The sequence below is a fragment of the Chenopodium quinoa genome, unplaced genomic scaffold, assembly GCF_001683475.1.
Source record: "Chenopodium quinoa cultivar QQ74 unplaced genomic scaffold, ASM168347v1, whole genome shotgun sequence".
Classification (NCBI taxonomy): domain Eukaryota; kingdom Viridiplantae; phylum Streptophyta; class Magnoliopsida; order Caryophyllales; family Amaranthaceae; genus Chenopodium; species Chenopodium quinoa.
In genome coordinates, this window is record NW_018745082.1 from 671,884 (window position 1) to 698,006 (window position 26,123).

At 41.7% G+C, this 26,123-nt stretch overlaps 1 protein-coding gene across 2 annotated transcripts; it reads left to right on the forward strand.

Moving 5' to 3' along the window:
• Positions 1-17,972: 17,972 nt before the first annotated feature.
• LOC110709908 (glycine-rich RNA-binding protein RZ1C-like) lies at positions 17,973-26,014 on the forward strand. 2 transcript variants are annotated; one of them, XM_021888169.1, is made up of 3 exons: positions 17,973-18,052; positions 18,235-18,358; positions 23,976-26,014. In XM_021888169.1, exons 2-3 carry the CDS (start codon positions 18,248-18,250, stop codon positions 24,657-24,659), a joined length of 795 nt encoding a protein of 264 aa, XP_021743861.1. In that variant the 5' UTR covers positions 17,973-18,052; positions 18,235-18,247; the 3' UTR covers positions 24,660-26,014. The 2 variants fall into 2 exon arrangements, with proteins under 2 accessions (XP_021743861.1, XP_021743862.1); XM_021888170.1 differs by having other exon boundaries at positions 18,048-18,103.
• Positions 26,015-26,123: the final 109 nt, after the last annotated feature.

The following is a 26,123-nucleotide window of genomic DNA, read 5'->3' on the forward strand; positions in this document are numbered from 1 at the left end:
CTACCACGTGGGAGTCACGTGCACCAACTTACCCCCATCCCTTCTATTTTTTTACCCTTTCTTTCCCTCTAACTTTATTTTCTCTCTCCTCTCAATTTCTTCCCCAATTAACCCCCTGCTCTTCCACCCAAACTCCATTGTTCCCCTTTGAAGAAGATGAACTCCAAATTTGAGCTCCAATTTCTGCAAATATACTCAATTGGCATAATTACGAGGCAGCTATGTAAGTAGCATTAATTAAAGACTTATTCCATTAATTTTGTTGATTTTGCGAATCATCGTAAGTTAGGGTTTTAAATTGAAATTAGGGTTTTTTATTTGGGGGTCAATTAATCTTAGAAATGTTCTATAGGATGGAGGTAGTAGTAATGTCGAGGCTTTCCTTTTTTACCCATGGCAGACACAAAGAAAAGGACAGAGAAATTTAGGCAAATACTCAAACAGAAATTAAGTAACAAATGAGAGGAGAGATAAATTTTTACACTTACCCAATTCCTTGGCCGAATTTAAACCACGAATTGAAGCAGTCAATTTGTCACTACCATGGCCGAGCAACTTCCAAAATCTTTTAATGGTGATGTGAGCAGCAACACAGAGAGAAGCAATTGAGAGGAGAGAGAAAGAAATTGAGAGGAGAGAGAAAATAGAGTTGGAGGGAAAGAAAGGGTAAAAAATTAGAAGGGAGGGGGGTAAATTGGCGCAGGTGACTCACACGTGGTGGTCAACGCCGTGAAACCAAGTCAACATGCCTGAAACCACCCTTAGGTGTTATTTTACAAATAATTTCTGGTATTAGGTGTGTTTTCACAAAAAAAAAATTATAAGGTGTTTTCTCACAACAAATCACACTTAAAAGGTGTTATCTGACAAAATTTCCTATTTTTTATTAATCCTTTATAATCTTTGTACTTTCATCATGCAATTAACAAGCATTTTAAATTTGATTAGGTTAATTATTATGAAATAGACAAATAGAGAGACAAATAAAGAGATTAATTATAATTCCCAATCAAAAGATTATTGTACACACACCAGAAAAAGTTAAAACGCTAACGTGACAAACCTTTATATATATATATATATATATATATATATATATATATATATATATATATATATATATATATATATACAACTCCTTTTGCATGCCCCCGGTTTACAATAATTTTATTGTACATCGAACATTTTTGCGAAAAATGACCCTTTTTCTTTATAAAAGTGACCATTTTTCTTTACAAAAGTGATTCATATTTTCACAAAAATAACCCTTTTTTTTCATAAAAGTAACCCTTTTTTTTTACAAAAGTGACCCTTTTTTTGTCATAAAAACAGAGTATCAAAATAATAAAAATAAACACAAAATGCAAAAGTTAACCCAAAACAGAGTATTCGTCGCCGTCATGTTTGCCACCATCAAAGTAGATGAGGTGAAATGATAGATACCCACAATAAGGTATATATGCGATTGGGGTCGAGGTATTCGGAGTTGTTGTAATCCCGGACTTCAAACTCGACAAATCGGGGGATGGGGGGAAGTCAGCGGCGCTAGAATCGGGGGATTGGGGTGGTCAGCGAGGTCGAAATCGGAGGGGGACGCCGGATTCTTGGAAGAAGCTAAGGGAGTGGCGACGGTGGTGGGTGTTTTTCCCGGTGATGAAATTGCCCAGCCAGCCCGATTTACATTAATTTAGTGTAAACCGGATGTTATTAAGAGTTTGTGATATATATATATATATATATATATATATATATATATATATATATATATATATATATATATATATATATATATATATGGGAGGGATCCGGTGAGAATAGGTTCATATGTGAGAATTCATACTTGTTTTGGGTGTTTTTGTCCCTTGGGAGAGTTACAACACGAAGACTAATCCGGTGTGAGCTATACCTGGAAAACAAACGGAGACACCGGTTGGTTGGTGCTCCGCCTCCGACGAACAAGTTAGTAACTTGAAGGGAGAGGTGAGGAAATTTAGGTGGGTATCTGCTCGGATTCCAAGCTCAGATGTCTCTATCACAGAGACTGTATGTAGTAAATGGTAAAACATGCCCTCAAAAAGAGGGACATCTCCCTATTTATAGGGTCTTTGGGATTTGTGCCCCTGATTAGGTCACTGAACCCTAATCATTGGTGGGCTGTGCCGCTTTGCGGCTTTCTCGGGATTTGGGCCTGAAGGCCGCCTTTTTCCCTTAATTTCTGGAGTGACACGTGTCAGGCGGAGATTAGTCCACTTTGGGCCAACCTGAAGCTGACACGTGTCGTCCTCTGGTTGGACCACGTGGCGGGGTAAAATTACCCTAAACATTTGCCCCTCACAGATGTGACGTGGCACGCCACGTGGCATCTGTGACATGTGTCATGCTCCGATTGGTGGTAATTTTACCATAAAGAAGTAACCGTTCACCTTCCGAGTAAATTACGAAAATGCCCCCGTATTTACCCTCTATATATAGCCGTTTACCCTCATAATTTTGTACGTTTACAAAAATTTTCTAGAGAGAGAACTTTGAGAGAGCAGAAGTCATCCGTTTGAGTCAGGCGCAAGCAAGGAAGCTCGTACTCCATCAACCCAGCCGGACTCGTCCGTTTTCAGATATCAAATCCAAAGGTACCGTCTCTGCCTCTCTCAGCTCTTTTTCTTGTTTCACTGCTTGTACATATTTCTTGCAATAAATGGATGCATCACCAACACACACGGCACAACCTAGGCTAGAGTCTAGCCGGTCACCTAGGACGGCTGAGTCTAGGACTGGGAGTGCCGTCTCGGGGTGTTAGGACCACCCTTTGCCTTGGATTCCGACCATTTATGTGTCTGTGCATGACACAGTGGCTCGGACTATGCAGACGGCCACTGATCCAAACTACAGAAGCGAAGGCTCAGGTGGCCAAACGCCTGAGGGAGAAACGTCTGGTCAGGGAGACCAGACGGCTCTGGAGAGATCCCTTCCGCGCGCCCCTTCAACTCCCGTTGATTCCTTTTTGGAAGAGTGCGACCAAGGCGGCAATGAGGCCGTCTCAGCCCCTTTGACCCAGAATGAGGAGGAGACGGAGGGCGACAGCTCCGCCTCTACCTCTGAGAGCAGCGACGATTTACCCCCGCTTGAGGATAGCAAGGAGGAAGAAAGGAAGAAGTGGAACGAGAAGGACGATCCCTTCAACATCCACGTCTCCTCCAAGGACCAGATCCAAATGGAGGAGAACTTAAAAAACTTTACGCAAATGCACCCGTTAGGAGACGGGTATAGAATCCGGGTGCCGCCTGAGGATGGCACCATCGCCTGGGAGGATGATCAAGAGAACGCCAACAGCTATTTCGGCTGTTATGAGGCGGCGTTTAAGGCTGGTCTTCGCTTCCCCCTTCACCAGGCGGTGAAGGCAATATTGAGAGGCTACGGCCTCGGAGTCTGGCAACTTACCCCCAACTCTTGGACAAACATTATGGGGTATGTTGCCGCCTGCGAGTTCCAGGGGCTTAACCCCGGCTGGGAGGCTTTTGCTAGTATGCATTATCTTAGCAGAAGCCCAGGCGGCTGGAGGGCGTGGTACACTCTAACCACGCATCCCCAATACATGATGACCTTGGACAAGGTCTCGAAATTCGACAGCTGGAAGCAAAGGTTCTACCTGATGTCAGCTCCCAGCAGACGGGAGAATTATGAATTCCATCAGTACAACAAGAAGCCCGACTTGATGGGCCGGAAGTGCGCTCTTCCCCGGATCCCAGAGGAAGATTTTGACAAGATCATTGAGGCAGACTTTTTCGGCCTCACAAACGCGACCTTGTCAACCGGGGAAACAATAAAAGTCCTCAAGAACTGGATCCCCAAGAGCGCCTGGTTCAGGGAAGAGTGTTTCCTAGCCGCCTGCGGGCTAGGACACATGTTTACCAAACGTATGCGCCTGAGTTTATATCCGCCTGTAGTGCTTTCGTATCAGAATTGATTTATGATATTGACCAATCTCTCTTTTTTGCTAAAGAAACATTAAACATGCTGCAAACGGAGAAGAATCCCAAGCGGTCCTCTGCAGTCATCCGCAAGGCGCTTGCGGAGAAAGCTGCAGCCGAACTCAAGGCCAAGGTAGAAACGCCTGACCCTTTCTTAGATTGGTCTCAACGATTATTTTCCCCGGATGCTAACTTTAACTTGGTTATTTTCGCAGGGGGGGGGGAGAGGTTGGGAAGACGTTTGATAAAAATCTCAAACGGGCTAGGGAGGAAACTCCTTCCATTCTCAACAAAATTAAAAAATCCACCTCCGCCTCAACTCCTGGCGCCTCCGCCGGGAATCAACAAATGCGGATAGCGGGGCAAAACGAGAGGTTAGGCGGCAGCTTGGGCCTCGACCTCGTCAACCCCGTAACAGCGACCGGGGGGTTCACCACGCCTGCAAGCGGTTCCCGCTTGGCCGACTCTGAAGGTAAGAACCCTTTTGAATCCCCGCTTGAGCTGGGGTGGCCTTTGCGGGTGAAATCCCACTCTCAACAGACGTCATCTTCAGACGGGTCGCCAACAAATAGGTGTTGCCTTAGTTTCGCACTCATCACGTATTGATTATGGTGCAGATCAATCTCCCCGCTGGGCAGACGTCCAGAAGCATGCCAAGGCCATGCTTGACGCTGTCTGGAAGAGGGATAAAGACAACATCCCTGGGATAGAGACGTTCAATCTGGAACGCATTCTATCCCTTCTGGCTGAGGTAATAGACTTGTCAATTTTATTTTTTCCAAGTGTTTTATCCCGCCTACAATACTCATACCGCTTGCTTTTTTGCAGGCTATGCTGCGGGTGGACGGGCTCAAGCGTCCTTATTCCTGCAAACGGGAAGAGGTAAAAAGGGCCAAGAAGTCCGCCACAGATGCTGATAATGTTGCTTTATACTCAACTATCGTAAATGAACTTGAAACTAAAGCAATCATAATGACACAGGGGTCAAAAATCCAGCAGCTGGAGGCGGATCTGAAGACGGCCAACCAACGGGCGGGCGATGCTGAGACGGCCCAGAAGAAAGCGGAGGAGGCTCAGAAGAAGGCGGATGAGAGCCTCAAGAAGGTTAATGAGGCGCTCAAGAAGGCTCAGGCGGACCTTGGCACACTTCAAGGTGTTTCTGAAGAGAACACCAAAATGAAGACCAAGGTTGAGAGGCTGGAGAAGGAGGCTACTCAGGCTCAGATAAACTTTGCAGCAACCCTGGAGGCGGAGCAAAACCGCCTGGTTGCTGAGAGTGATGCTGACAATGACGCCCGTATGAAAATCGCCTGGGCTGCCTTGTACCTAAACCTGGGCACGTGCTGGGTTTGCCCGCGTGCCGCCCGGCACGGCCCGCCGTTCGGTCAAGCCCGGCACGGCCCGAAGTCAAGCACGGCACGACACGAAGTTCAACTTCCGTGCCACGGGCCGTGCCACGGACAGGGTTGAGAATTCCCAGGCACGGCCAGACACGAGCACGGGCATGGCCCGCCGTGCTGGCCCGCGGGCCAACGGTAATATTACCGTTTCATGTAGCTAAAAGCCAAAAAAACGGCTATAAAACGGCTAGTTTTTTGCCAATTTGCTCCCCAAAAATTCTATAAATACTCACCTCCATTTCATTCCCAAATCACAAAATCACAATCTCTTCTTCTTATCTCTTATATTCTCTAAATCTCTAATAATCCTTATTTTCTTAAATTCTCTAATTATTCTCTTAAATTCTCTAATTATTTTCCTAATATCGGAAAAAATTAAAAAGTTCGTAATCGTAATTAGTGGAGCGTTGAAGCACGGTTGTAAGATCTAAACTAATCTTAAATTTATTATTGTTTTATTGTTATTATTAGAATAATCTTGTTTAATTATTATTGTTGTTAATTGTTATTGTTGTTGTTATAATTGTTGTTATTAATTATTATTATTGTTACAATTGTTGTTATTATTTATTTTTGTTGTTATTGTTATTGTTATAGTTGTTGTTATTAATTAATATTATTGATATTTTTATTGTTAAAATTGTTGTTATTAATTATTATTATTATAGTTAACCACTTTTTATTAAAAAATTAATTGTTAATTATGGCATCGAACAACCCATCATCTAGGTCTAGGGGGAAAGGCCGACTTATCCGTAGTAGTAGTTCTAGGGAACCACCAAATACAACGAGCCCCCAAATTACGAGTCAAACCAATGACCCCATTTACTTCCCCCCGGGCTATGAGCCATATAATACGTCGGGATTTCCAGCACCACCACTAAACCAATTTCCACTACCACCATACCAATTTCCACCTAATTATATCGGTAATCAACAAAACTATTGTTCTAGCCAAGGTAGCCAAGAAAGTACCCGAATTCCCTCCGGTTCTACCCCTTCTACTGCCACTCCCACTAGTCGCCCTACTAACCATCACACACATCATGAATGGTTAACCGAAACTGAGATTCTACTTTTGAAAAACCGAAGGAGTGAGGTATGGCGTTATTTTGTCCTAAGTAAAGATGGTGAACAATGGGCAAAATGTAAAACATGTAATAGTGTATTCACGGCAGTTACCAAAAACGGGACGGGACACTTATCTAGACACATGAAAGCTTGTGCAAAACCAGCTAGTGATCCAACCCAGCCCAAAATTTCCCAATTCCATCCATACGGCTTTACATACAACTATGAGAGGGATAGGGATGAACTAGGAAAAATGATAGTACACGCCGAACAACCTTTTCTTTTCTCGGAAAGTGACGCATTCAACACCTACATTAACAAAGCACTAAAACCCCAACATAAAAGAATCTCTAGGAAAACCGTTCGTTCCGCCGCAATGAAAAATTTCCTAGAGTACAAAGTCCGGTTACAAGCCGAATTGAGTAACCTTAACTGTAGAGTATCTTTAACAGCCGATTCTTGGGATAGTGGTTATAAATATCACTATTTATGTGTGACTTGCCATTGGGTAGATGATCAATGGATGTTACAAAAAAGAATAATACATTTCAAAATGCTGGAATACCCACACACCGGCATTAACATTGCTCACCATTTAATGCAAGCAATAGACGAATACAACCTTCGAGATAAAATGATGTCTATGACTTTTGATAATGCAACCTCTATGACATACACAGCTAATCTTATCAAACAAAACTTAACCGATGTACTATTAGACGGTGAAGCTCTTCATACTAGATGTGTTTGCCATGTACTTAACTTATGTGTACAGGATGGAGTTCGGGCAATTGGCCCATACTACAGCAAAATCAGAGATGCTATTATGTCTATTAATAGCTCTAACATGAGATACCAAGAATGGAAGAGTTTTCTAAAACAACAAAAGATAAGGGTAATAAAAATTAGAACCGATTGCCCAACTAGGTTGAATTCCACCTATGACATGTTAACAAAGGCAATTGAGTACAAGGGCCCGTTAACATTATTTTACAACCAAAAATTTCCACAAAATGCTTTGTATGATGATGATTGGAAAAACTGTGAAAGATATATGCAATTTTTACAGTTATTATATAACATGACGTATTGTTTTTCTACTGTTTACAATCCTTGTGCTCAAAACTTTCTTTCTAATGCATGCTTACTCGCCCAACTTTTCGCTGATCATCGCGATCAAAGTGATTATGATCAGTATCTTCCAGCAATGGAAAAAAAGTGGCGTAAATATTATAGTGAGATTCCTTTGATTTATATTTTTGCTTCCATATTAGATACTAGGCAAAAGTATGAAAACACATTTATGTTAGTTGACATTTACTTTCAATGCATGTTTCTTGACGATGATGTAGAAAACTATAAGACTAATGTGAAGGATCAGTTTTTTGCTTTATATAGAGTCTATGAAGCCAAATATGGCACCGTTCCTCGCTCAGGGCCTTCCCAACCATCCAAAAACGTAAGTACGAAGGCCAAACATTTATTTTCACAAGCTACTAACTTGATTTCAAGGTTTTCAGGTGATTCATCAATCAGGAGAACGCAAAGCGACGTCTCGGAGTTGCAGATGTACCTGAGTTACGACTTCACCAAAGGCATGGACGACGATGAGATAAACAGCCTCGACCTCCTTGCATGGTGGAAACAACAAAGCTCGAAGCATCCAACTTTGGCGGCAATGGCACGAGACATTCTTGCTATCCAAGTTTCCTCCGTCGCCTCCGAACGAGCTTTCAGCGCATCCGGAAGGGTTTTAGACGATAGAAGAACAAGTCTAAAACCCGAAACACTAGAAATGTGCGTGTGTTTCAAAGATTGGTTGGATGCGGAAAATCGCTCACAAGACCGTTCTTACGACCACAACGACAACGAAGAAGGAACCTCCGCTTCCGGTTCGGGTTCGACTAGTTCCCAATCTATGCAACTAGCCGATGACCTTGAAGGCGAAGGCGAAGACGAAGACGAAGACGAAGACGAAGACGAAGACGAAGACGAGCAAGAAGAAGGAGAAGAAGAATAGACAATTATTGTATATTGTACGATTTTAAAAATATCAATTTTATCATTTTCCAATTTTTGTTTAATACCATCATTGTATGATTTTTATCATTGTTATCATTGTACAATTTTCTCAACTCAAGTAATAATAATATAAAGTACGCATTATTCACATCCAAAGTCCAATTTGCCTTTTTTCCCCGTTTTGTTACAATTTGTAAATTCATATTAAAAAAAAATAAAATTATACCAATTACTAATAAATCATAAACATTAAATTTTAAAGTAATAGTATAAAGTAAATATATAAATATAAATATTGAATATACAAATTATAAAACATAAATATTCAACTTATAATTATAAAATTCATAACTTAATAACTTATAACTTATAAGTTATAAACTTATAAGTTACCTTATAAAACTTATAATCATAATTTTATAACTTATATACATTATAAACTTATTAATTTATAATGTTGTCATTAAAAAAAAAAAAAAAAAAAAAAAAAAAAAAAAAAAAAAAAAAAAAAAAAAAAAATTGAAAATTGCACCAGCCCGCAGGCCGGCACGTGGCCGGCACGGCACGAGCCCGCCAGGCACGAGGGCCGTGCCGTGCCGTGGGCTGGCCTGTGAAAATGGCCGGCACGGCACGGCACGAAATCCTGGGCCCGCCGGCACGAACCAGCCCGTGGCCCGCCAGGCACGGCCCGCGGCGGCCCGGCACGACACGGTGCCCAGGATTACTTGTACCCAGACGCGGATTACAGCATCTGGGCACTGGCTCACAGTTATGCCGAGTACGTGGTGTACCTGAGAGACAGAGGTGAGCCAGAGCCTGAGTCCTTTGATGCCTGGGTCAACTCCAACAACGAGCTCCCCGCGCCTGAGCAACCTGGTCTAGGTGTAGCACAAGAGATTCCCTCAGATGGTGAGGAAGAGGACCAGGAGGCACCGCCTGCAGGCCAGAAGTGATCTTTCAGCGGCAGTATGCCAATCTCTGTTTTTATTATTATTATTATTATTTTTTTGTTTTTTCTTTTCTACGGCAGTATGCCAAAACTTACTTTTTCGGCCTGCGTGCCGAATATCTTTGTATTTACCGGCTATGGAGCCGGGTTAATTAACAATTTCTCTTTAACTTTTAGTCCACTGAGTCAGTTTTGACCATTTTGCGTTTGCGTTTGAATTTCAATTTTTGTATTTTTGCCTAACTTATCAAAAGCATGCAGTGATTTTTTGCCTAGCTTATTAGAAGCCTGACTGTCCTTGCCCCTGGACGGCTGTGTGATTGGTTTCAAATGGAGTTGTTTGATTGACTTGGAAACGTCTGATGCTGCAAAGAGCATGATACGTTTGTAAGTCAATCAATCACAGTAGTGATTGCCCTAAACCAAGTGCACAGCTGTACACCAACAGGCGTTCCAGTCACTACCCAGACGGAGTTTGTCCGTCTTGGTAGAGATTTCATAGCCATTGAACAACTCTTTTGCCCCAATTGGGATAGAAAGTGCAATTTTGGAATAAATAACCTAAGTGAGAACTTCAGCTGGTGACCGACTGATGCCCCAGGGCATCCGGTATTTGGTAACTTGATCGTTCTTCACATATCATTCTGGTCAGACGGCTATGAGTTGACCAATTCGGTCGTTCAATTTTTGTCGTCTGCATGGGTACGTAGAACCGACAAATAGTCTGTTCTCTGCGACGATTGCACACGGAGGGGTGTCGCCGGACGCCTTTGTCCATGTTGGGACAGACGATTTTATAAAATGACCAACCATCCGGCCATTTTAGCCTTTGGTCTTGTTTAGGACCAGTTGTATAGCCACTAAGCATTTTTGTGCTTAGTTTTTAATCGGAGCATTGGTCGAGCGTTATTACAACATTGAATTTACACTAAGTGTCGAACTTAGTTGGTTAAACAAAAAAGCCTGTCTGGGTATTACCTAGACGGACAGGCAATTATTAAATCATACCAAGTATCAAACTTAGTTAAATAAACAAAGGATCCATCTGAGTATTACCCAGGCGGTCAAACAAATGTAACCTTTACTAAGTATCAAACTTAGTTAGGTAAATGAAGAATCCGTCTGAGTATTACCCAGGCGGATAATCAAAAAACAACAAAACAATTTTGCCAACAAAGTCTGAATCTTCATTAATTGCCTCACTGTTTACAAAAAACTTACATTCTCAGAAGTAGTACTTCTTCAGGTTGTCTACATTCCAAGTTCTAGGCAGGCGCCTGCCGTCTGGAGTTTCTAGGCGGTAGGTGCCGTCCCTTACTTCTTCATAGATCCGGTAGGGGCCTTCCCAATTTGGAGTTAGCTTCCCCAGCTCATTGGCCCTACCGGTTGCCTCCATTTTTCGTAACACTAAGTCGTCAACTTTCAAGGGACGCTTGTATACTTTTTTGTTGTAGGCTCTAGTCATTCTCAGACGGTAAATCTCATGATGCAAGGCGGCATTGCCCCTGCGTTTTGGGAGTGAATCCAATGCCAGGCGCATTGCTTCCCAGTTTGCCTCTTTATCATATAGTATGACTCTGAGAGTCGGCTCGTAATGTTCAATGGGCAAGACGGCTTCAACACCGTAAACCATGAGAAATGGGGTTTCACCGGTTGCCCCCTTCGCTGTTGTCCGGATAGCCCATAGGACATGGATTAACTCTTCTGCCCATAAGCCACCGGCTCTTTCTATTTTCTTCTTAATGCCTTCTAAGGTGAGTTTGTTGAAGGCTTCAACTTGGCCGTTTGCTTAGGGTCGGCCGACAGATGCAAAATAGCTTGAGATCCCCTGATCTCCCAACCAAGTTTTTAGCTGAGGCGTCTCAAACTGAGGACCATTATCAAATACCATAGACATAGGTACCCCATACTGGGTGATAATGTTTTTCCAGATGAAGGAAATCACGTCTGAGGTTTTGATGTTTTTAACCGCCTCAGCCTCCACCCACTTGGTGAAATAATCCACAGCCACCAAGATGTAGCGCTTTCCGCCTGGAGCAGGCGTGTAAGGACCTAGAATGTCCATGCCCCATTTTGCAAACGGGATAGGGTTGTGGATGGCCGTCAGATCAGTAGCCGGACGGTGAATAAGTCCGCCAAATTTTTGGCACTTGTCACATTTCTTTACCAACTCCTTGGCGTCTGCCTCAAGAGTAGGCCAAAAATAATGTCGTCTGGCTCTGACGGCTAAGGACCTGCCACCTATGTGGGAGGCGCAAAATTCAGAATTCAGGTCTTCGAGAACTTCCTTCCCCTTTTCAGGGGTGACACACTTCAACAGGGGCTTAAGAAACTCCGCCTTGAAGAGTTCTCCATTTTTCAACTCGAAGCTTGCAGCTCGCTTCTTCAAGACGGATGCCTCCTGTGGCGAATCAGGAAGTGTACCGTCTGAGAGGTAAGCCCGGATGCCATCCATCCACGTAGAGCTTCGGTCCAGAATTCCAATGGGGTCTTCATAGATGCTTCTCTTTTCAAGAACTTCCCAAAAGACTGACCGAGGCGTATCATGGCAGGCGGAAGACGCCAGTTTTGACAATGCATCCGCCTGGTTGTTTTCCAACCTAGGCACTTGATTCAGCCGGAATTCCTCAAGTGCCCCTCTTCTTTGACTGCCTGAAGATATTTGATCATAGCCGAATGAGTAGCCTCATAGCTTCCCTCATACTGGCTAACAACCAATTGGTAATCAGAGTAGGCGTCAATTTTCATGGCCCCTGCCGCCTTACACATGCGAATGTCGGCTAGCAGGGCTTCATATTCCGCCTCATTGTTAGAGGCCTGAAACTTGAAGCATAGTGCATACTCAAATCTGTCCCCTTCAGGAGACTCGTAGATTACGCCTGCACCATAGCCGTTCTTTGTAGAGCTCCCGTCTACGTATACTTTCCAAACCTGATCAAGATTATCCGGAGCCAACGGACGGGTCATTTCAACAATGAAGTCGGCAAACGCCTGACCTTTCACTGCCTTTCTTGGTTCGTAAGTGATTTCAAGGCTTTGCATTTCAATAGCCCATTTCAACATTCTCCCGGATGAGTCCAAGGTAGACATTGGCCGCTTAAGTGGCTGGTCGGTGTAAATCACCACCGGATGTGCCAAAAAGTAAGGCTTCAGTTTTTTGAATGTCATATACAAAGCAAGGCCAAATTTTTCAACCATGGGGTATCGGAGTTCAGCATTTTTAAGAACATCGCTAATGAAGTAAACCGGGAGCTGCACGCCGTCTCGCTCAGCAAGGAGAACGACACTGAGGGCATGATCTAAGACAGCTAAATACATGTACAACATCTCCCTAGGCAAAGGACTGACCAACCTAGGTAGAGAATGTAAATGCTCTTTCAACCTCTGGAATGCCGCCTCATCATCATCCCCCCATTCAAATCTGGTCTTCTTCCTGATTGCTTGGAAGAAGTAGAGGCATTTGTCGCATGACCGGCTGAGGAACCTCCCCAAGGCGGCCAGACAACCGGTGAGTCTCTGCACTTCCTTGACAGAACGAGGTGACTTCATGTCTATCACCGCCTGTATCTTTACGGGGTTAGCCTCTATCCCCCTTTGATCAATCAGGAATCCGAGAAACTTCCCAGACTCAACACCAAATACGCATTTCTTTGGATTTAACATGACCTTATGCCGCCTGAGGGTGGTGAATGTTTCTCGGAGATCAGCAAGGTGATCCGTCTGTAGCTTGGATTTGACTATCATGTCATCAATGTACGCCTCCACATTTCTCTCAATTTGATTAATGAAGACCGTATTAATCATCCGTTGGAAAGTGGCAGGCGCATTTTTCAAGCCAAATGGCATCACAGTATTACAAAATAACCCCTGATCAGTGACGAAGGCCGTCTTCTCTTGATTCTTTTTCCACAGGGGTATATGATGGAAGCTGGAGTAGGCATCCATAAAGCTCATTAAGGCGTGACCGGCTGTAGAATCGACCAAACTGTCGATCATTGGAAGCGGGTAACTGTCCTTTGGACACGCCTTGTTGAGGTCTGTGTAATCAACACACATGCGCCAGGTCCCATTCGGTTTCTTAACAAGAACCACATTGGCCACCCAGTCGGGGAAATTACAAGGCCGAATGAACCTGGCGTCTAGCAGCTTTTTGACTTCGGCAGCTGCCGCCTGACTTCTTTCTTCGCTGTGGTTTCTTTTCTTTTGCCGGATGGGCTTCTTTTTGGGGTCCACGGCGAGTTTGTGGACAGCTAGATCCGGGCTGATGCCTGGCATCTCTTCCACTTGAAAGGCAAAGATGTCTTTGAATTCCTTCAGCAGGAGGTGCAAGCTTGCACCCAAGGTAGCATGAGCAACCGTCCCAACCTTTACAGTACATTCTGGACGGCTGTCATCCAGAACAAGATCAATGTTTTCGCTGGCCGGTTGGGGACGGAGCTCATCTGACCGTTCACCGGTCAGTGATTGCTATTTTTTCTCTTTCTTCACCTCCACCAGCAGAGGTGCCTTTCTTTTCTTCCCAGCTGCTGATGGGGCAGGTGCTAAGTCGGCATCCTTGACATTGTCAAGGTCTATTGGTTCCTGGCCGCCTGGGCCACAATGTCTCTGACGGCTAAGAGATAGCACTCTCAGGCCGTCTTCTGATCCCCATTCAGGGAACCAACAGTGTCGTCATCCCTCTCATACTTGATGAGCATGAGAGACGGGATGATGACTGCCTTGGCTACGTTGAGGGTTGGTCGGCCAAGGATAATGTTGTAGGCGGTCAACTCCTCAACGACCAAGAATGTGACGACCATATGTCGTCCTTGGCCTTTCTCTCCCAGCCGGATGGGTAAGTCAATTCTTCCGGCTGGGTAGACCATCCCACCCCCAAAGCCAACCAAGGGGTGGGTGACCGGATGCATTCTACTGACGTTGTATTTCAGCTTTTGCAGGCACCGGAGGCTGATGATGTCTGAGGAGCTGCCGGTGTCAATAAGGATCCGTCCAACCAGTTGGTTGGCCACCTTACACTCAATGACAACCGGGTCATCATGCGGACGGCGGACGCTGCCCCTGTCCTTCTTAGTGATCAAGACGTCTGGGAAGGAGGAGCTTGCAGACGCCTGCTCATCATCATCCTTGTCCATCTTTCGAAGATGGCTCTTGGTGCCCCGGATGGTAGGACCACCACATGAGAACCCGCCTGCTATTGTGTAGACCGGCTCCTTGTCAGTATCCGAGCTACTAGCAGGCTGGGGTAGTCTTGGAGGACTGACCCTTGTTTTTCTTTTTTGCCCCGGCCGGGGACTTAGAAATGTAGGACTTCAACAGCCCTTTGTCAGCCAGACGGTCCAACGCCCGCTGAAGACTGAAGCAGTCGTTGGTATCATGGCCGACCTCCTCATGGAACGGACAAAATTTATTTTTTTTCCGTGACTGAACAGAACTCTTCATTGGATTTGGCTTTTCAATGGACAGCCGGTCCTTTACCTCCATGAGGATGGAGTTTCAGTCTTTATTAAACTCGTACTTGGGGATGTACGGTTTAAACTCTTTCTTTTTCTTCAAGGACGGCTGGTCAGAGTCATTAACCGGCCAGATTTCTTTTCTTTTCTTGCTCTCTTCTTTATTTTTGGTCGGCTGAGCAGACCGACTGTCTTTCTGTTTGTCGGACTTCTTAGAGCCTGATTGGCTATCAGGCGAGCAGAGGTCGGTAGCTCGAATGTAGCTTTCCGCCTCCCTTAGGGCCGCCTGTAAGGTGAAAGCCCCTTTTCTGACTAGGTCGGACTTAAAGGTCGACCCGTCTCTTAGACCCTTAAAGAAGTCTGTAAAAGCTACCTCGTCAGACAGTCCTTGAATCTGGAATCTGATCAGATTGAACCGCCTGACATAGGAGCGCAACCCTTCTCTCTCCCCCTGCTTAACAGTGCTCAAATCAAGGCTTGTTTTCTTAGCAGGGATGTTCATTGAGAAGTTTGAGGCAAACAGGAAGGCGAGCTTCCTGAAATTGTCAATGGACCCGGCTGGCAAGTTGTCAAACCATTGTTGGGAAATGCCCTTCAATGTAGCCGGGAAGCATCGACACCAGGTGGCGTCGTCCAACCCCTGTAGGTACATGAGGTTGGTGTATGCTATAAGGTGATCTTCCGGGTTGGTGGTACCATCATAGGTCCCCACCAATACATTCTTAACCTTGGCCGGCTGTGCCGCCTCGGTTATCTCCCGGGTGAACGCAGAAGGTTGTTCACCCAGGCGTAGCAGACGGAGCTGCCAGTCCAGTGGCTGGACATTTTGATATGCCGCCTGACCCCCGAAGAGGGCCGGTTGCATGAAGTGAGGGGGTACTGACCGTAAACCTAAGTAGGTACATACGACACAGTTCCAATCATCTGAGGACCAGAATGGACGGTATTACCACCCGTCTGGCTCTCATGCAGGGAGAGAGCATTCCCTGCAAAAGAATTGTTGAAGCTGTCAGGGAAGTTCGACGTTGAAGCCGACTCAGACAACTATTGATTTCTCTTCCGGTTGATTATTTCCCGGGCATTAAGAGATGACTTTTTACTTCCCACCGGCTGCTGAGTCCGGCGGGTATTCCTCTTAGGAAGAAGAATCTTGGACCAATCTATGGTCCCGACTGCCTTCTCCTTTGGATGGGGAATTGGCTGCCGATCTTTGACTGACTTCCCCTTTTCCAGAGGAGCCTTCTTGGCCGACTGACCTCTGCTTGGGCCAGCCCGGCTCTGGGTGATCAGCTCTTTAATCTCACCCTTGAAACTTGTCATGAACCTCATGAGTTTGTCTCGGGTGACAGGTGCTGATCCAGCGGCCGTATGGGTTTCCCCCTCCGGCTGCCCAAGGGGTCGACTTGTACCCGCCTGGGAGGCACCACGCTCCAGAATGTCTCTGGGCCGGATGCTCTTGATTCTAAGCGAGCCATCATCGGCAGTAAAGGTTTCGACCTGAGGATCCTCATCCTCCTGGTCTGTAAAGACTTCTGGGTCATCGCCCAGACGGTTAGGGAGTGGTACAGACTCTTGAACCATCTTCGAGGTACTCTCCCCACTGACGGCGCCAAATGTTTTGGGTGTTTTTGTCCCTCGGGAGAGTTACAACACAAAGACTGACTCGGCGTGAGCTGTACCTGCAAAACAAACGGAGACACCGGTTGGTTGGTGCTCCGCCTCCGACGAACAAGTTAGTAACTTGAAGGGAGAGAAAAAGTGCGGAAATTTAGGTGGGTATCTGCTCGGATTCCAAGCTCAGATGTCTCTATCACAGAGACTGTATGTAGTAAATGGTAAAACGTTCCCTCAAAAAGAGGGACATCTCCCTATTTATAGGGTCTTTGGGATTTGTGCCCCTGATTAGGTCACTAAACCCTAATCATTGGTGGGCTGCGCCGCTTTGCGGCTTTCTCGGGATTTGGGCCTGAAGGCCGCCTTTTTCCCTTAATTTCTGGAGTGACACGTGTCAGGCGGAGATTGGTCCACTTTGGGCCAACCTGAAGCTGACACGTGTCGTCCTCTGGTTGGACCACGTGGCGGGGTAAAATTACCCTAAACAATACTTATATGAGAACTGATTTTAAATTTAGAACATGTGAGTAAAAGTTTAGAACATACAAGTAAAAATTTAGAACATGCGTCTGAAATTAAAATTTAGAACATCTGAGTAATAATTTAGAACATCTAAGTGAGTAATATGTTTAGAACATTTGATTTAAGAATTAGAACAAGTGATTAAAAATTTATAAAATCTGCTTTATGAAATTTTAAACATATGAGTAAAATTTAGAACATTTGATTTAAGATTATGAACATGTGAATAAAAATTTAGAACAAACAAATATAGAATATAGAAAGTGTGAGTAAAAAATTTAGAACATACAAGTAAAAATATAGAACATACGCTTTAAAATCTGGAACATATAATTAAAAATCTTAGAACACACATTTTAAAATTTAGAACATATAAGTTAAAATTTTGGAACAAGTTATTTAAAATTTATGATATTAAACTTAACTAATTTATGGTTTAGAACATGTGAATACTAAATTAGAACATTTGATTTAATTTAGAACACCTAAGGAAAAGTTTAAAACATCAGATTTAAAATTTAGAACATACAAGTAAAAATTTAGAACATAAAGAGTGTTCTCACATAAGAAAAATTCTCACATAAGAAAAATTCTCACGAGAGCCTCCCCCTATATATATATATATATATATATATATATATATATATATATATATATAAATATTTATAAAAGTTTTTTTCTCTTTTTTTTTTAGAAAGCACAAACCTTTTGTAATTCATAGAAATGTTCTCTTACCATATCTTTGGAAATCACTATTGACTCCCAAAAAAAGGAAGCCCCAATTAATCTTTGGGATAAACAAAATTTGTTTATCACATGACATTTTGGTAAATAAATCAACAACTTTATCCAGTCATTATTACTGTATGACCCACTTTTATGAAAAAAGTTGTTGATTTATTTACAAAATTGTCATGTGATAAACAAATTTTGTGAATGTTAGAGATTAACTTATATTTACCCCAAAAAAAAGGAACGGTGGAATAAATTAAAGGGCAATCGAACCGAAGTTGCGGGCAGCATACTACATACTGGCAACTGGCTTAACTGTGGTAACTGGTAAGTTCGTAGTTGGTGAACTTCCTTACTCTGCTTAACCACTCTATTAGGGTTTGTAAAACCCTCTCAATTTCACCAATTTTTTCCCCAAATTAACCTCTAATTTCTCAAACTGTACGAATTACACCTCTTTCTCTGTCATTTTCTTCTTAATCCCTATTTTTTCGGTTGAAATTTTGTAGGAAATTGAAAAAAATGGCTGCAAGAGATGGTTATCGTATTTTTATTGGAGGCTTAGGTTGGAATACATCGCAAAGGCACTTAGAAGATGCATTTATTCGTTATGGCAAAATCCTTGATTGTTTGGTAATTGCTAAGAACTCGCTTTTTTTTTTTTTTTTTTTATTTTTTTTTTTTATAAATTGTTTGATTGTAATTGTTTATCAGCAATTTCGCCTTGCAATTGCGATTTTTTATTATTTGTTAACCTCAATTATTGTTTCATTGTTCATTATGTTCAGCATATTGTGGTTGTTAATTGTAAATTAGTGGATGTATGAACTTATTTGGGCTAGAAACTTTAGATTAGTATCGGGTTATGACTTATGAGACTCGAACACGAGTTTTAGCCTTTTTTTTTTTTTTTTTTTTTTTTGACAAAGGAGTTTTAGGCATATTGTTGGTTGGTTGATTACACAAATTTATGTCAAATTGGTGAGGATAATCCTTCTATCACTTGGGTTGGTGGAGTAGTGATTGAAATTCAACTGTTGTTAAGTTTCGTTTGTCCGAACCGCAAAAAAAAATCCACTTTGGACGTACTTAATAGAAATAGTTTTCAAATTTTAAAACTTTGTACAAGCTGTTGGAAAGATTTTCATTGGTACAAGCTAAGGTCTATGTGAGAATACTTGGATATGAGGGAGACTATGTTCTGATTTTGGTTGATTTAATTTTGGAAAGTAGGCTTTTCGTTTAGTTTATGTAGGTAAATGCATTGGTATTTTCGTTTGGGCTTATTTGTAAGTACAAGTAACTGATGCACTGCATTAGATGTATGTCTAATATTAATTGAAATTTACTGATATTTATTAGTTTATCTTCTGAATGAGAATATAATAGCTCCAAAAATGCTAATTTGTGATTTAAGTTGCATATAGAAGTTGAAGCATAACATAGATAGATACTATAAAAGCAGGGTGACCAGTTGATGTAGAAGGGTCCAATTGTTCATGTATATGTAGAATTTGTTAAGTCATTTGCCTTTTGTTATGTTTTAGTACTATGTTACTTGGACTCGGATGAAGTGTCCAATTAGACACGGGTGTCCAAGTATCGGACTCGCCCATTTTCTTGAAATTTTTTTGTGTTTTTAGTTAAAAATGAAGTGTCCAAGTGTCTGTGTCGGTGTCCGACACGAGTCGTGTCGACACGGACACGTGAGGTAAATGAAAGAGTCCGAGTAACATAGTTTTAGTACAATGAAATTAGATTGTTGAACCGAACTATGATCTTATGACTGAATTATTTCCTGATACTTTGTAGTTTGTACAAGAATTTTGCTGGTTCCAATAAGTAACTTTTGGTATTGGTTCAGTTCCTATACTATACTTTGTTCTTTTTACGTATTATACTATGATCTTATGACTGAATTATTTCCTATACTTTGTAGTTTGTACAAGAATTTTGCTGGTTCCAATAAGTAACTTTTGGCTTGTGAGAAAATGAATGGGAACCAACCTTTGTTCTTTTTACGTGAAAACCCTCTACCTATCTTTAATTTTGAATTCAACATGGTAATCTTCATTTTAATTTACCCCTTTTTAAGATGAAAATAATAGAGCATTTGTGGGGTTAATTTTACTGTGCATAGAGTATGTTATGCTTGTTTGTAGACAAGAATATTAGATATATGTTACAGGTCATTTACTTATCGTTATAGTTGTGAGTTTGTGACTCTTTTCTCCTAATGCTATCTAAGATTTCATGTCTTTGTTGCCTTATATTTTTATACAGAACTGTCAAGTGATAATTTTATTTTATAAATGGTTTATGATATTAATCTCATAGATACTTCTATATGGTTTTCAAAGAAAAGGAAAAAGATGGTTTGGTTAAGTGACAATTAGTTCTGTTTAAACACCCATTCATTATCTTTAAATCCTTAAGGTATGATATAAAGGAACCAAGTGGGTTGGTAAAGCGACAATCAGTATGTTTCAAATTATAAAACACCCCTTCATTATTTTTAAATCCGTAAGATGTGATTTATGGTAATGTGTGAACCTGATGCTCATGTAACTAGCGAATTATGCTTTGACAGTAATGTGGGATTTGATTTGAAATATATCTTAACTTGTCTTTGATCATCTTGAATGGGCTACATTTAAATCTGAAATCTTTGGATATATGTAGCATGATATATCAATGGATTGCGGTCCCTTCATTAGATAGTTTGTTATTCGTACTGTATATTTGGACTTGCTGTTTGATTTTACTTTTGACTTTTTTGAGTTTTAGGTTGTACAGGCTGGGTTGTCAATGAGTTATGTTCTCATTTATTTGTAAATATATGTGAACCAATGCAGAATAAACCTCTACATTGGTGACTCTTCTCTTAGACATCAAACTATTACTTTGACATTTGCATATCTTGGCTTTTTTATTATTATGTGTCTAGTATACCCCTTTTTACACGTTAAGATATTGAACCATTGGCTATCAGTGCTTCATCATTCATCAAATGGGTGTTATAAAATAGAACCAAGTGGGACTTAAAAAAATAAACAGAGAACCATGCTTTTTTTCTTTTGTCACATAACACACATTTCTGCGTGTGTGTGCGTGTGTGTGTGCGCGCGCGCTCGTGTGCGCCTGGTGCAAAATTTGTTTCCCACCATAAAAGTATTTATATTTTCCCTTTAAAAATAATTGTTTCTACTATGAACTTATGCATGACAAATAAATTCATTTTTCAATACTTATGGAATCATTCAAAAAATAAAGTGATTGAGCATGTCAAGAAATGTGTGTGTGTTTTTTAACCTTCATTCTGAGAGATTTGGGAGTACAAAGGGCATATGTAAAAAAATAAAATTTAAAACTTCACTTTTTGAAAATTGTAGCCCATTTAATAAGTTGAGCTGTCATGGTTGTCACCCTCCCTTTTTTTTTGAACAAAAATCCCCCGATTAAGTATGGCTCAACTATTTTGAAGAATTTTTGTTTTATCTTATTTATTACAATATGAGCTACGCTATATATTTAATTATGTCAAATCAGGGTGGTATGAATTTTTTTCCTTTCCTTTTCAGTATATTACTAGTTCTAGAAAATAAGATGCTTGTAGAGGTAAGAGAAAGTGCAATTATTGACCTGATATTATAGGAATAGTTTAGAATACATTCTCTGAACTTTTATATGTCTATAAACGTGCTATAAACTGTCACTAAATCTTCCAGTCATGCAAATTTTGAGTTCTTGTTTCATAAAGAAATTAAAGTGACTGTAATTTTAATGCTCAAGCACTTTGAGTGCATTAGAGGCAATCTTATCTTCTGTCGTGTGCCTAAATTTCATTAGATTAGATTAGATTAGATGCTGACAATTATATTTTGGAAAAATTGTCCGGAATTATCCCACCTTTAGGCGTCCGCTAAAAATAATCCCACCTTTGGGTTATTTTAAAATAATCGACTTTTATACCCAATCCGCTCTAAATGGTCCCAACCTGTCATGTAGCTTGTTATAACAAGTTACTTGACACGTGGCGACATGTGATTGGTCAAAAAATAAAAATAAAAAACAAAATTAATTTTTAACAAAAAGATATTTTTTTTAAAGAGAAAATCATCCCCCTCCCTGAACCACCAACTTTCCTCCCTCCCCCACGAAATCCCAGAAAGCGTCCCTTCCCCCACCACGTTTTTCGGCCTGGCGGCCTCCTCTCCTTCCCATATCCCTTTTCTGGCCCCCTCCTTTTCCCCTCCTCTGTCGATTTCGACCCAATCCCCTTCCCCTCCTCCATCAATTTCGACCCAGTCCCCTCCCCCGTCAATTTCAACACAATCCCCTTCCCAACCTTCACCATCAATTTCGGCCAATGGGAATGGGTGTAGTGGTTTAAAGACGTCGGACGGGGGTAGGGGGAGGAGTAGCGACAGGCGCAGGTCTATGAGCGGCGATGATGGACCGATGGTGGTGGCGTAGAGATGGTTGGGACTGGTGGTGGTTGTTAAATTATTTTTAAAATAATTAATTAATGTTAATCAGTAGTAACATGTGTAAATAAGACTTAAAAGAAAAAAACCAACTCAACGGTTATAAGTCACTTGGGACCATTTAGAGTAGATTGGGTATAAAGGTCGGATTATTTGAAAAAAATCTATAGGTGAGATTATTTTTAGCGGACGCCCTAAAGGTGGGATTATTCCGGGCAATTTTCCCTTTTATTTTTGCTAATATACTTTTATTTGATAGAAAGATGCACTATATTGATGTTAAATTTATGAAGATGACTAATGCAGAAAAACGCACTATATGGATGTTAAAAAGATGTATTATATTTTGACTCTTGACTTGTTTAGTAGGCATAAATGTAAGTGTGAATGGGTTATGTGGAGAGATCCAAGAAAATTGGGTGGTTCTAGTCTCTGTTTGATTTTGGGGGTTGTAGATTTTGTGCTTGTCTTGTGACCTTTGTCCATCACTTCATGGACATATGATACAAGCTTTATGACTTTTAGCTTTACAAATTTTTTGCCTTCTGTTATACAAGGTATAAGAATTAAAAATACCCTTTTTTTTTTTTTGTTTTATTATAATGTTTATGCATAGTCATTTTTATGTGTCCCATGCTTTAATCTTATTGATGACTTTATAATTAAATTAGCAATGCTCTCAAGATGTTGTCAAACCTAAGTTTTGCCCTTGTTTCCACTTTATTATAAATATTTAGGTTTAAGGATTTTTTAGAAAATAACACCACAAAATAACACAAAATTTGATTATAACACCACAAAATAAAAAACTTTTATTATAACACCACAAAAAAACCCCAAAAAATTGATTTCACCACCACTTAACGGATTTTTGGATGAAATCCGTTAGTGGGGTCCACAATAGACACGTATGGTTTAAAAAAATTAATAAAAAAAAGAAAAAAGAAAAAGAAACCCTTGATAGCCTAACCCAGCCAAACCCCACCACCAGTATCACCTGTCCCCCACCGCCGCCGCCGCCGCTGGTACTCCTGTCCCACCAAAACCCACTGCAAATCACCACCTACCCACTGCAAATCACCACATCCCTTAGCAACAACAACTTACAAAACCCCAACCGCCCAATTGAAACCCACCACCTTCGAACCACCCCAAACACCAACCACAATCACAACCAATTCGAACCCCATCACCTTCGATCCACCGCAAATACCAATCACAATTCACTCGCTCGGTGCGAATCGATATTTGCGGTGGTTCAAAGGGGTGGGAATTGGTTTTATGCAGTGGTGGTTGCGAGGTTGCTTGGTGCAAATTTGTGGTTGGAGATATGACGCTAGGCTGGGGTGGTTTTCGGGGAGGGGGAAGAGAGTAAGGGTTGGTTTCAGTGATTTTGGTGGGGGCTGGATGTGCCGGCGGCTTGGGTTAGGTTGTTGGTGCGGCTGGGGAAAGGTGGTGCCGGTGGTGGTGCTGGGTTTGGGTTTGGGGTTTTTTTTTTTTTTTTTTTAATAAACTCTTTTTGACCAATAGGACACGTGTCAGTTATGGCCCCACTAACGGATTCCATCCAAAAATCTGTGACAAGGTGGAGAAATCAAATTGATTTTTTTTTTTTTTTTTTTTTTTTTTTTTTTTTTTTTTGTTGGTGGTGTTATAATCGAATTTTAGGTTTTTTGTGGTGTTATTTTCTAGAAAATCCTTAGGTTAACTACAATAACCATTTTGTATTTGTTCGTAATATGATAAATACATTGTCATTTTAGGTGATGGTGGACAGGGAGACTGGCCGTCCTCGTGGATTTGGATTCATAACATATGCTGACCGCAGAGCCATGGAAGATGCTATAAGGGGTATGCATGGTAGAGAGTTGGATGGCCGGGTTATCTCAGTGAACAAAGCAGAGCCACGATTGGGAGCTGAAGATCCCTATGATGCTTATGGTGGTGATCGTAGATCAGGTGTTAGGGAGAGCTACAGAGGAGGAGATAGACTAGGGGATCGATCTGACGAGTGCTTTAAGTGTGGTCGTGCAGGGCACTGGGCTAGGGATTGCCCGTCGAGTGGTGGTGGTGGCGGAAGGTATTCTTCACAATCTGAATTTGGTAGATCCGGTCTGCAGGGAGATCGTGATTATGATCGTTATTATGATCGTGCTGCTGGGGGGCGCTATGACAGTAGAGATCGTCTAGAGAACAGAGATGGGTATGGGTCCCGTGATCGCTACAGCACTGAAAGGTACCCGCCTGCTGGTGATCGTTTTGGAAGCGATAGATATATGGATCGATATCCCCAAAATGGATATGGTCGGGATAGGGATTATGAAAGGGATGGAGGTGTTAGAGGTGGTGATAGGTATGCTGCTGGTGGACCAACTCGCTATGACAAAGGAAGCTTTAGAGACCGGGCTCACCCTTATGATGCTCCTCGGAGAAACAGCCGACGTTGATATCATTGTTGGTTTTGCTCAAATGCTGTGCAAACTGTTATTTATCTGAACTACTCAGTTTAGAGCTTTGTTTCCTAAGTAGCTGCAGAAATGTTGGATATCATTTCCTATGCTTGGCTTGCATCTGTTCATATTCTGCCTAGATTAGCTGTGTGTTCTGCAGAGTTTTTTTTCGACGTTTTTGGATAATTCAGCAGCATTTGATAGCAAAGATGCAACAAATGGAAGCGGTTGAGTGTACTTCCAACACTTCTAGCTGTCAGCATTGACTGGTAAAACACAATTAATGTAGTATTTCTTCCCATGACTGGATATTCTGCATCAGGAGTGTCTGAGATAGTTGAGACTGTTTTGTTTCTTCTTTGAATTGCTGTTTCTATAGTATGCATGAGTGGCTGTCTTTTGAATTTGAAGTTGCAACTATTCCTGTTCTGGTTATGTTATATGGTGGCGAAGTATTAGCTCATAATTGCTACAAACAACATTTTCTGAAGGTGATGGCTGTGGTTCAGTATTGTCATTGCTGCTGCCAATCAGAGTGGAGGCAGAGGTTTTGGCAGGCTTTTGCTTTATTCGTTTTTCAACGAGTATATACGTGAAGCTTTTGTGCAGCCGAGCTGATGAAATCCTCTCTGGTAGTTTGTTTTTCACCTTTTTGGCCTTGATTACCCTCATTATTCGGCTAGTTGCTCATCAGTGGCGAATTTGCATACTGGCCTTATTTTTTGCTAATTTTCTAATGTCACGGAGGAAATGGCCACTGATAAGATCTGGGAATTGAGACAGACTAGAAGTAAATACTGCTCTCAATGTGACATGAGGAGGATTGATGCGAGGTTATGAATTTGAATGTTCTTGCGTCAGAGAAAGGTAAGAGTAGCAGCTATCTATGACGTCACTGGTTCTGAGTTGGAGAGTGACCCTTAGGCTTTTTCTGGGGATGAAAGGCAGCATAAGATTTGTGGAGTTTAGAATGGTAGTTGCAGGGGACAGGCAGCTGCTTGTTCTGTTTCTTATTTTGGCCGACCTGTTAAGCATTTGATTGAAAAGCTTGGTTCGTTGCATTCAGTGGTGCCATGAATATTTTGAGTTTAGGAATATCGTTGCTGAGAAGCAGCAGTTATAGAGCTTTCCTTTCGGGTCCAAAACAATCCTGAGGTCTTTTTTACTCAGATTGCTCTTTTATAACCCTAGAAGCTGAGACCCTTTTTTGTGTTTGGGATCAATAATATGTAGACCTTATTAGTAGACCTGTTGGAGTATTTACTGGGAGACTTCAACGATATAAATGTTTAGTAGAATGTAAGAATAGATGAGTTGCACATAGATCAGTTTGATTTCTTTTGACGGGCATAGATCAATTTTTTGGAGCTTCTTCAAATGGCACATTAAGCAGCTGTGTGTGTGCTTATATTCAACAATCTAACTGTCCCTCTAGAACACAAGTGTGATATGATGTCGTAA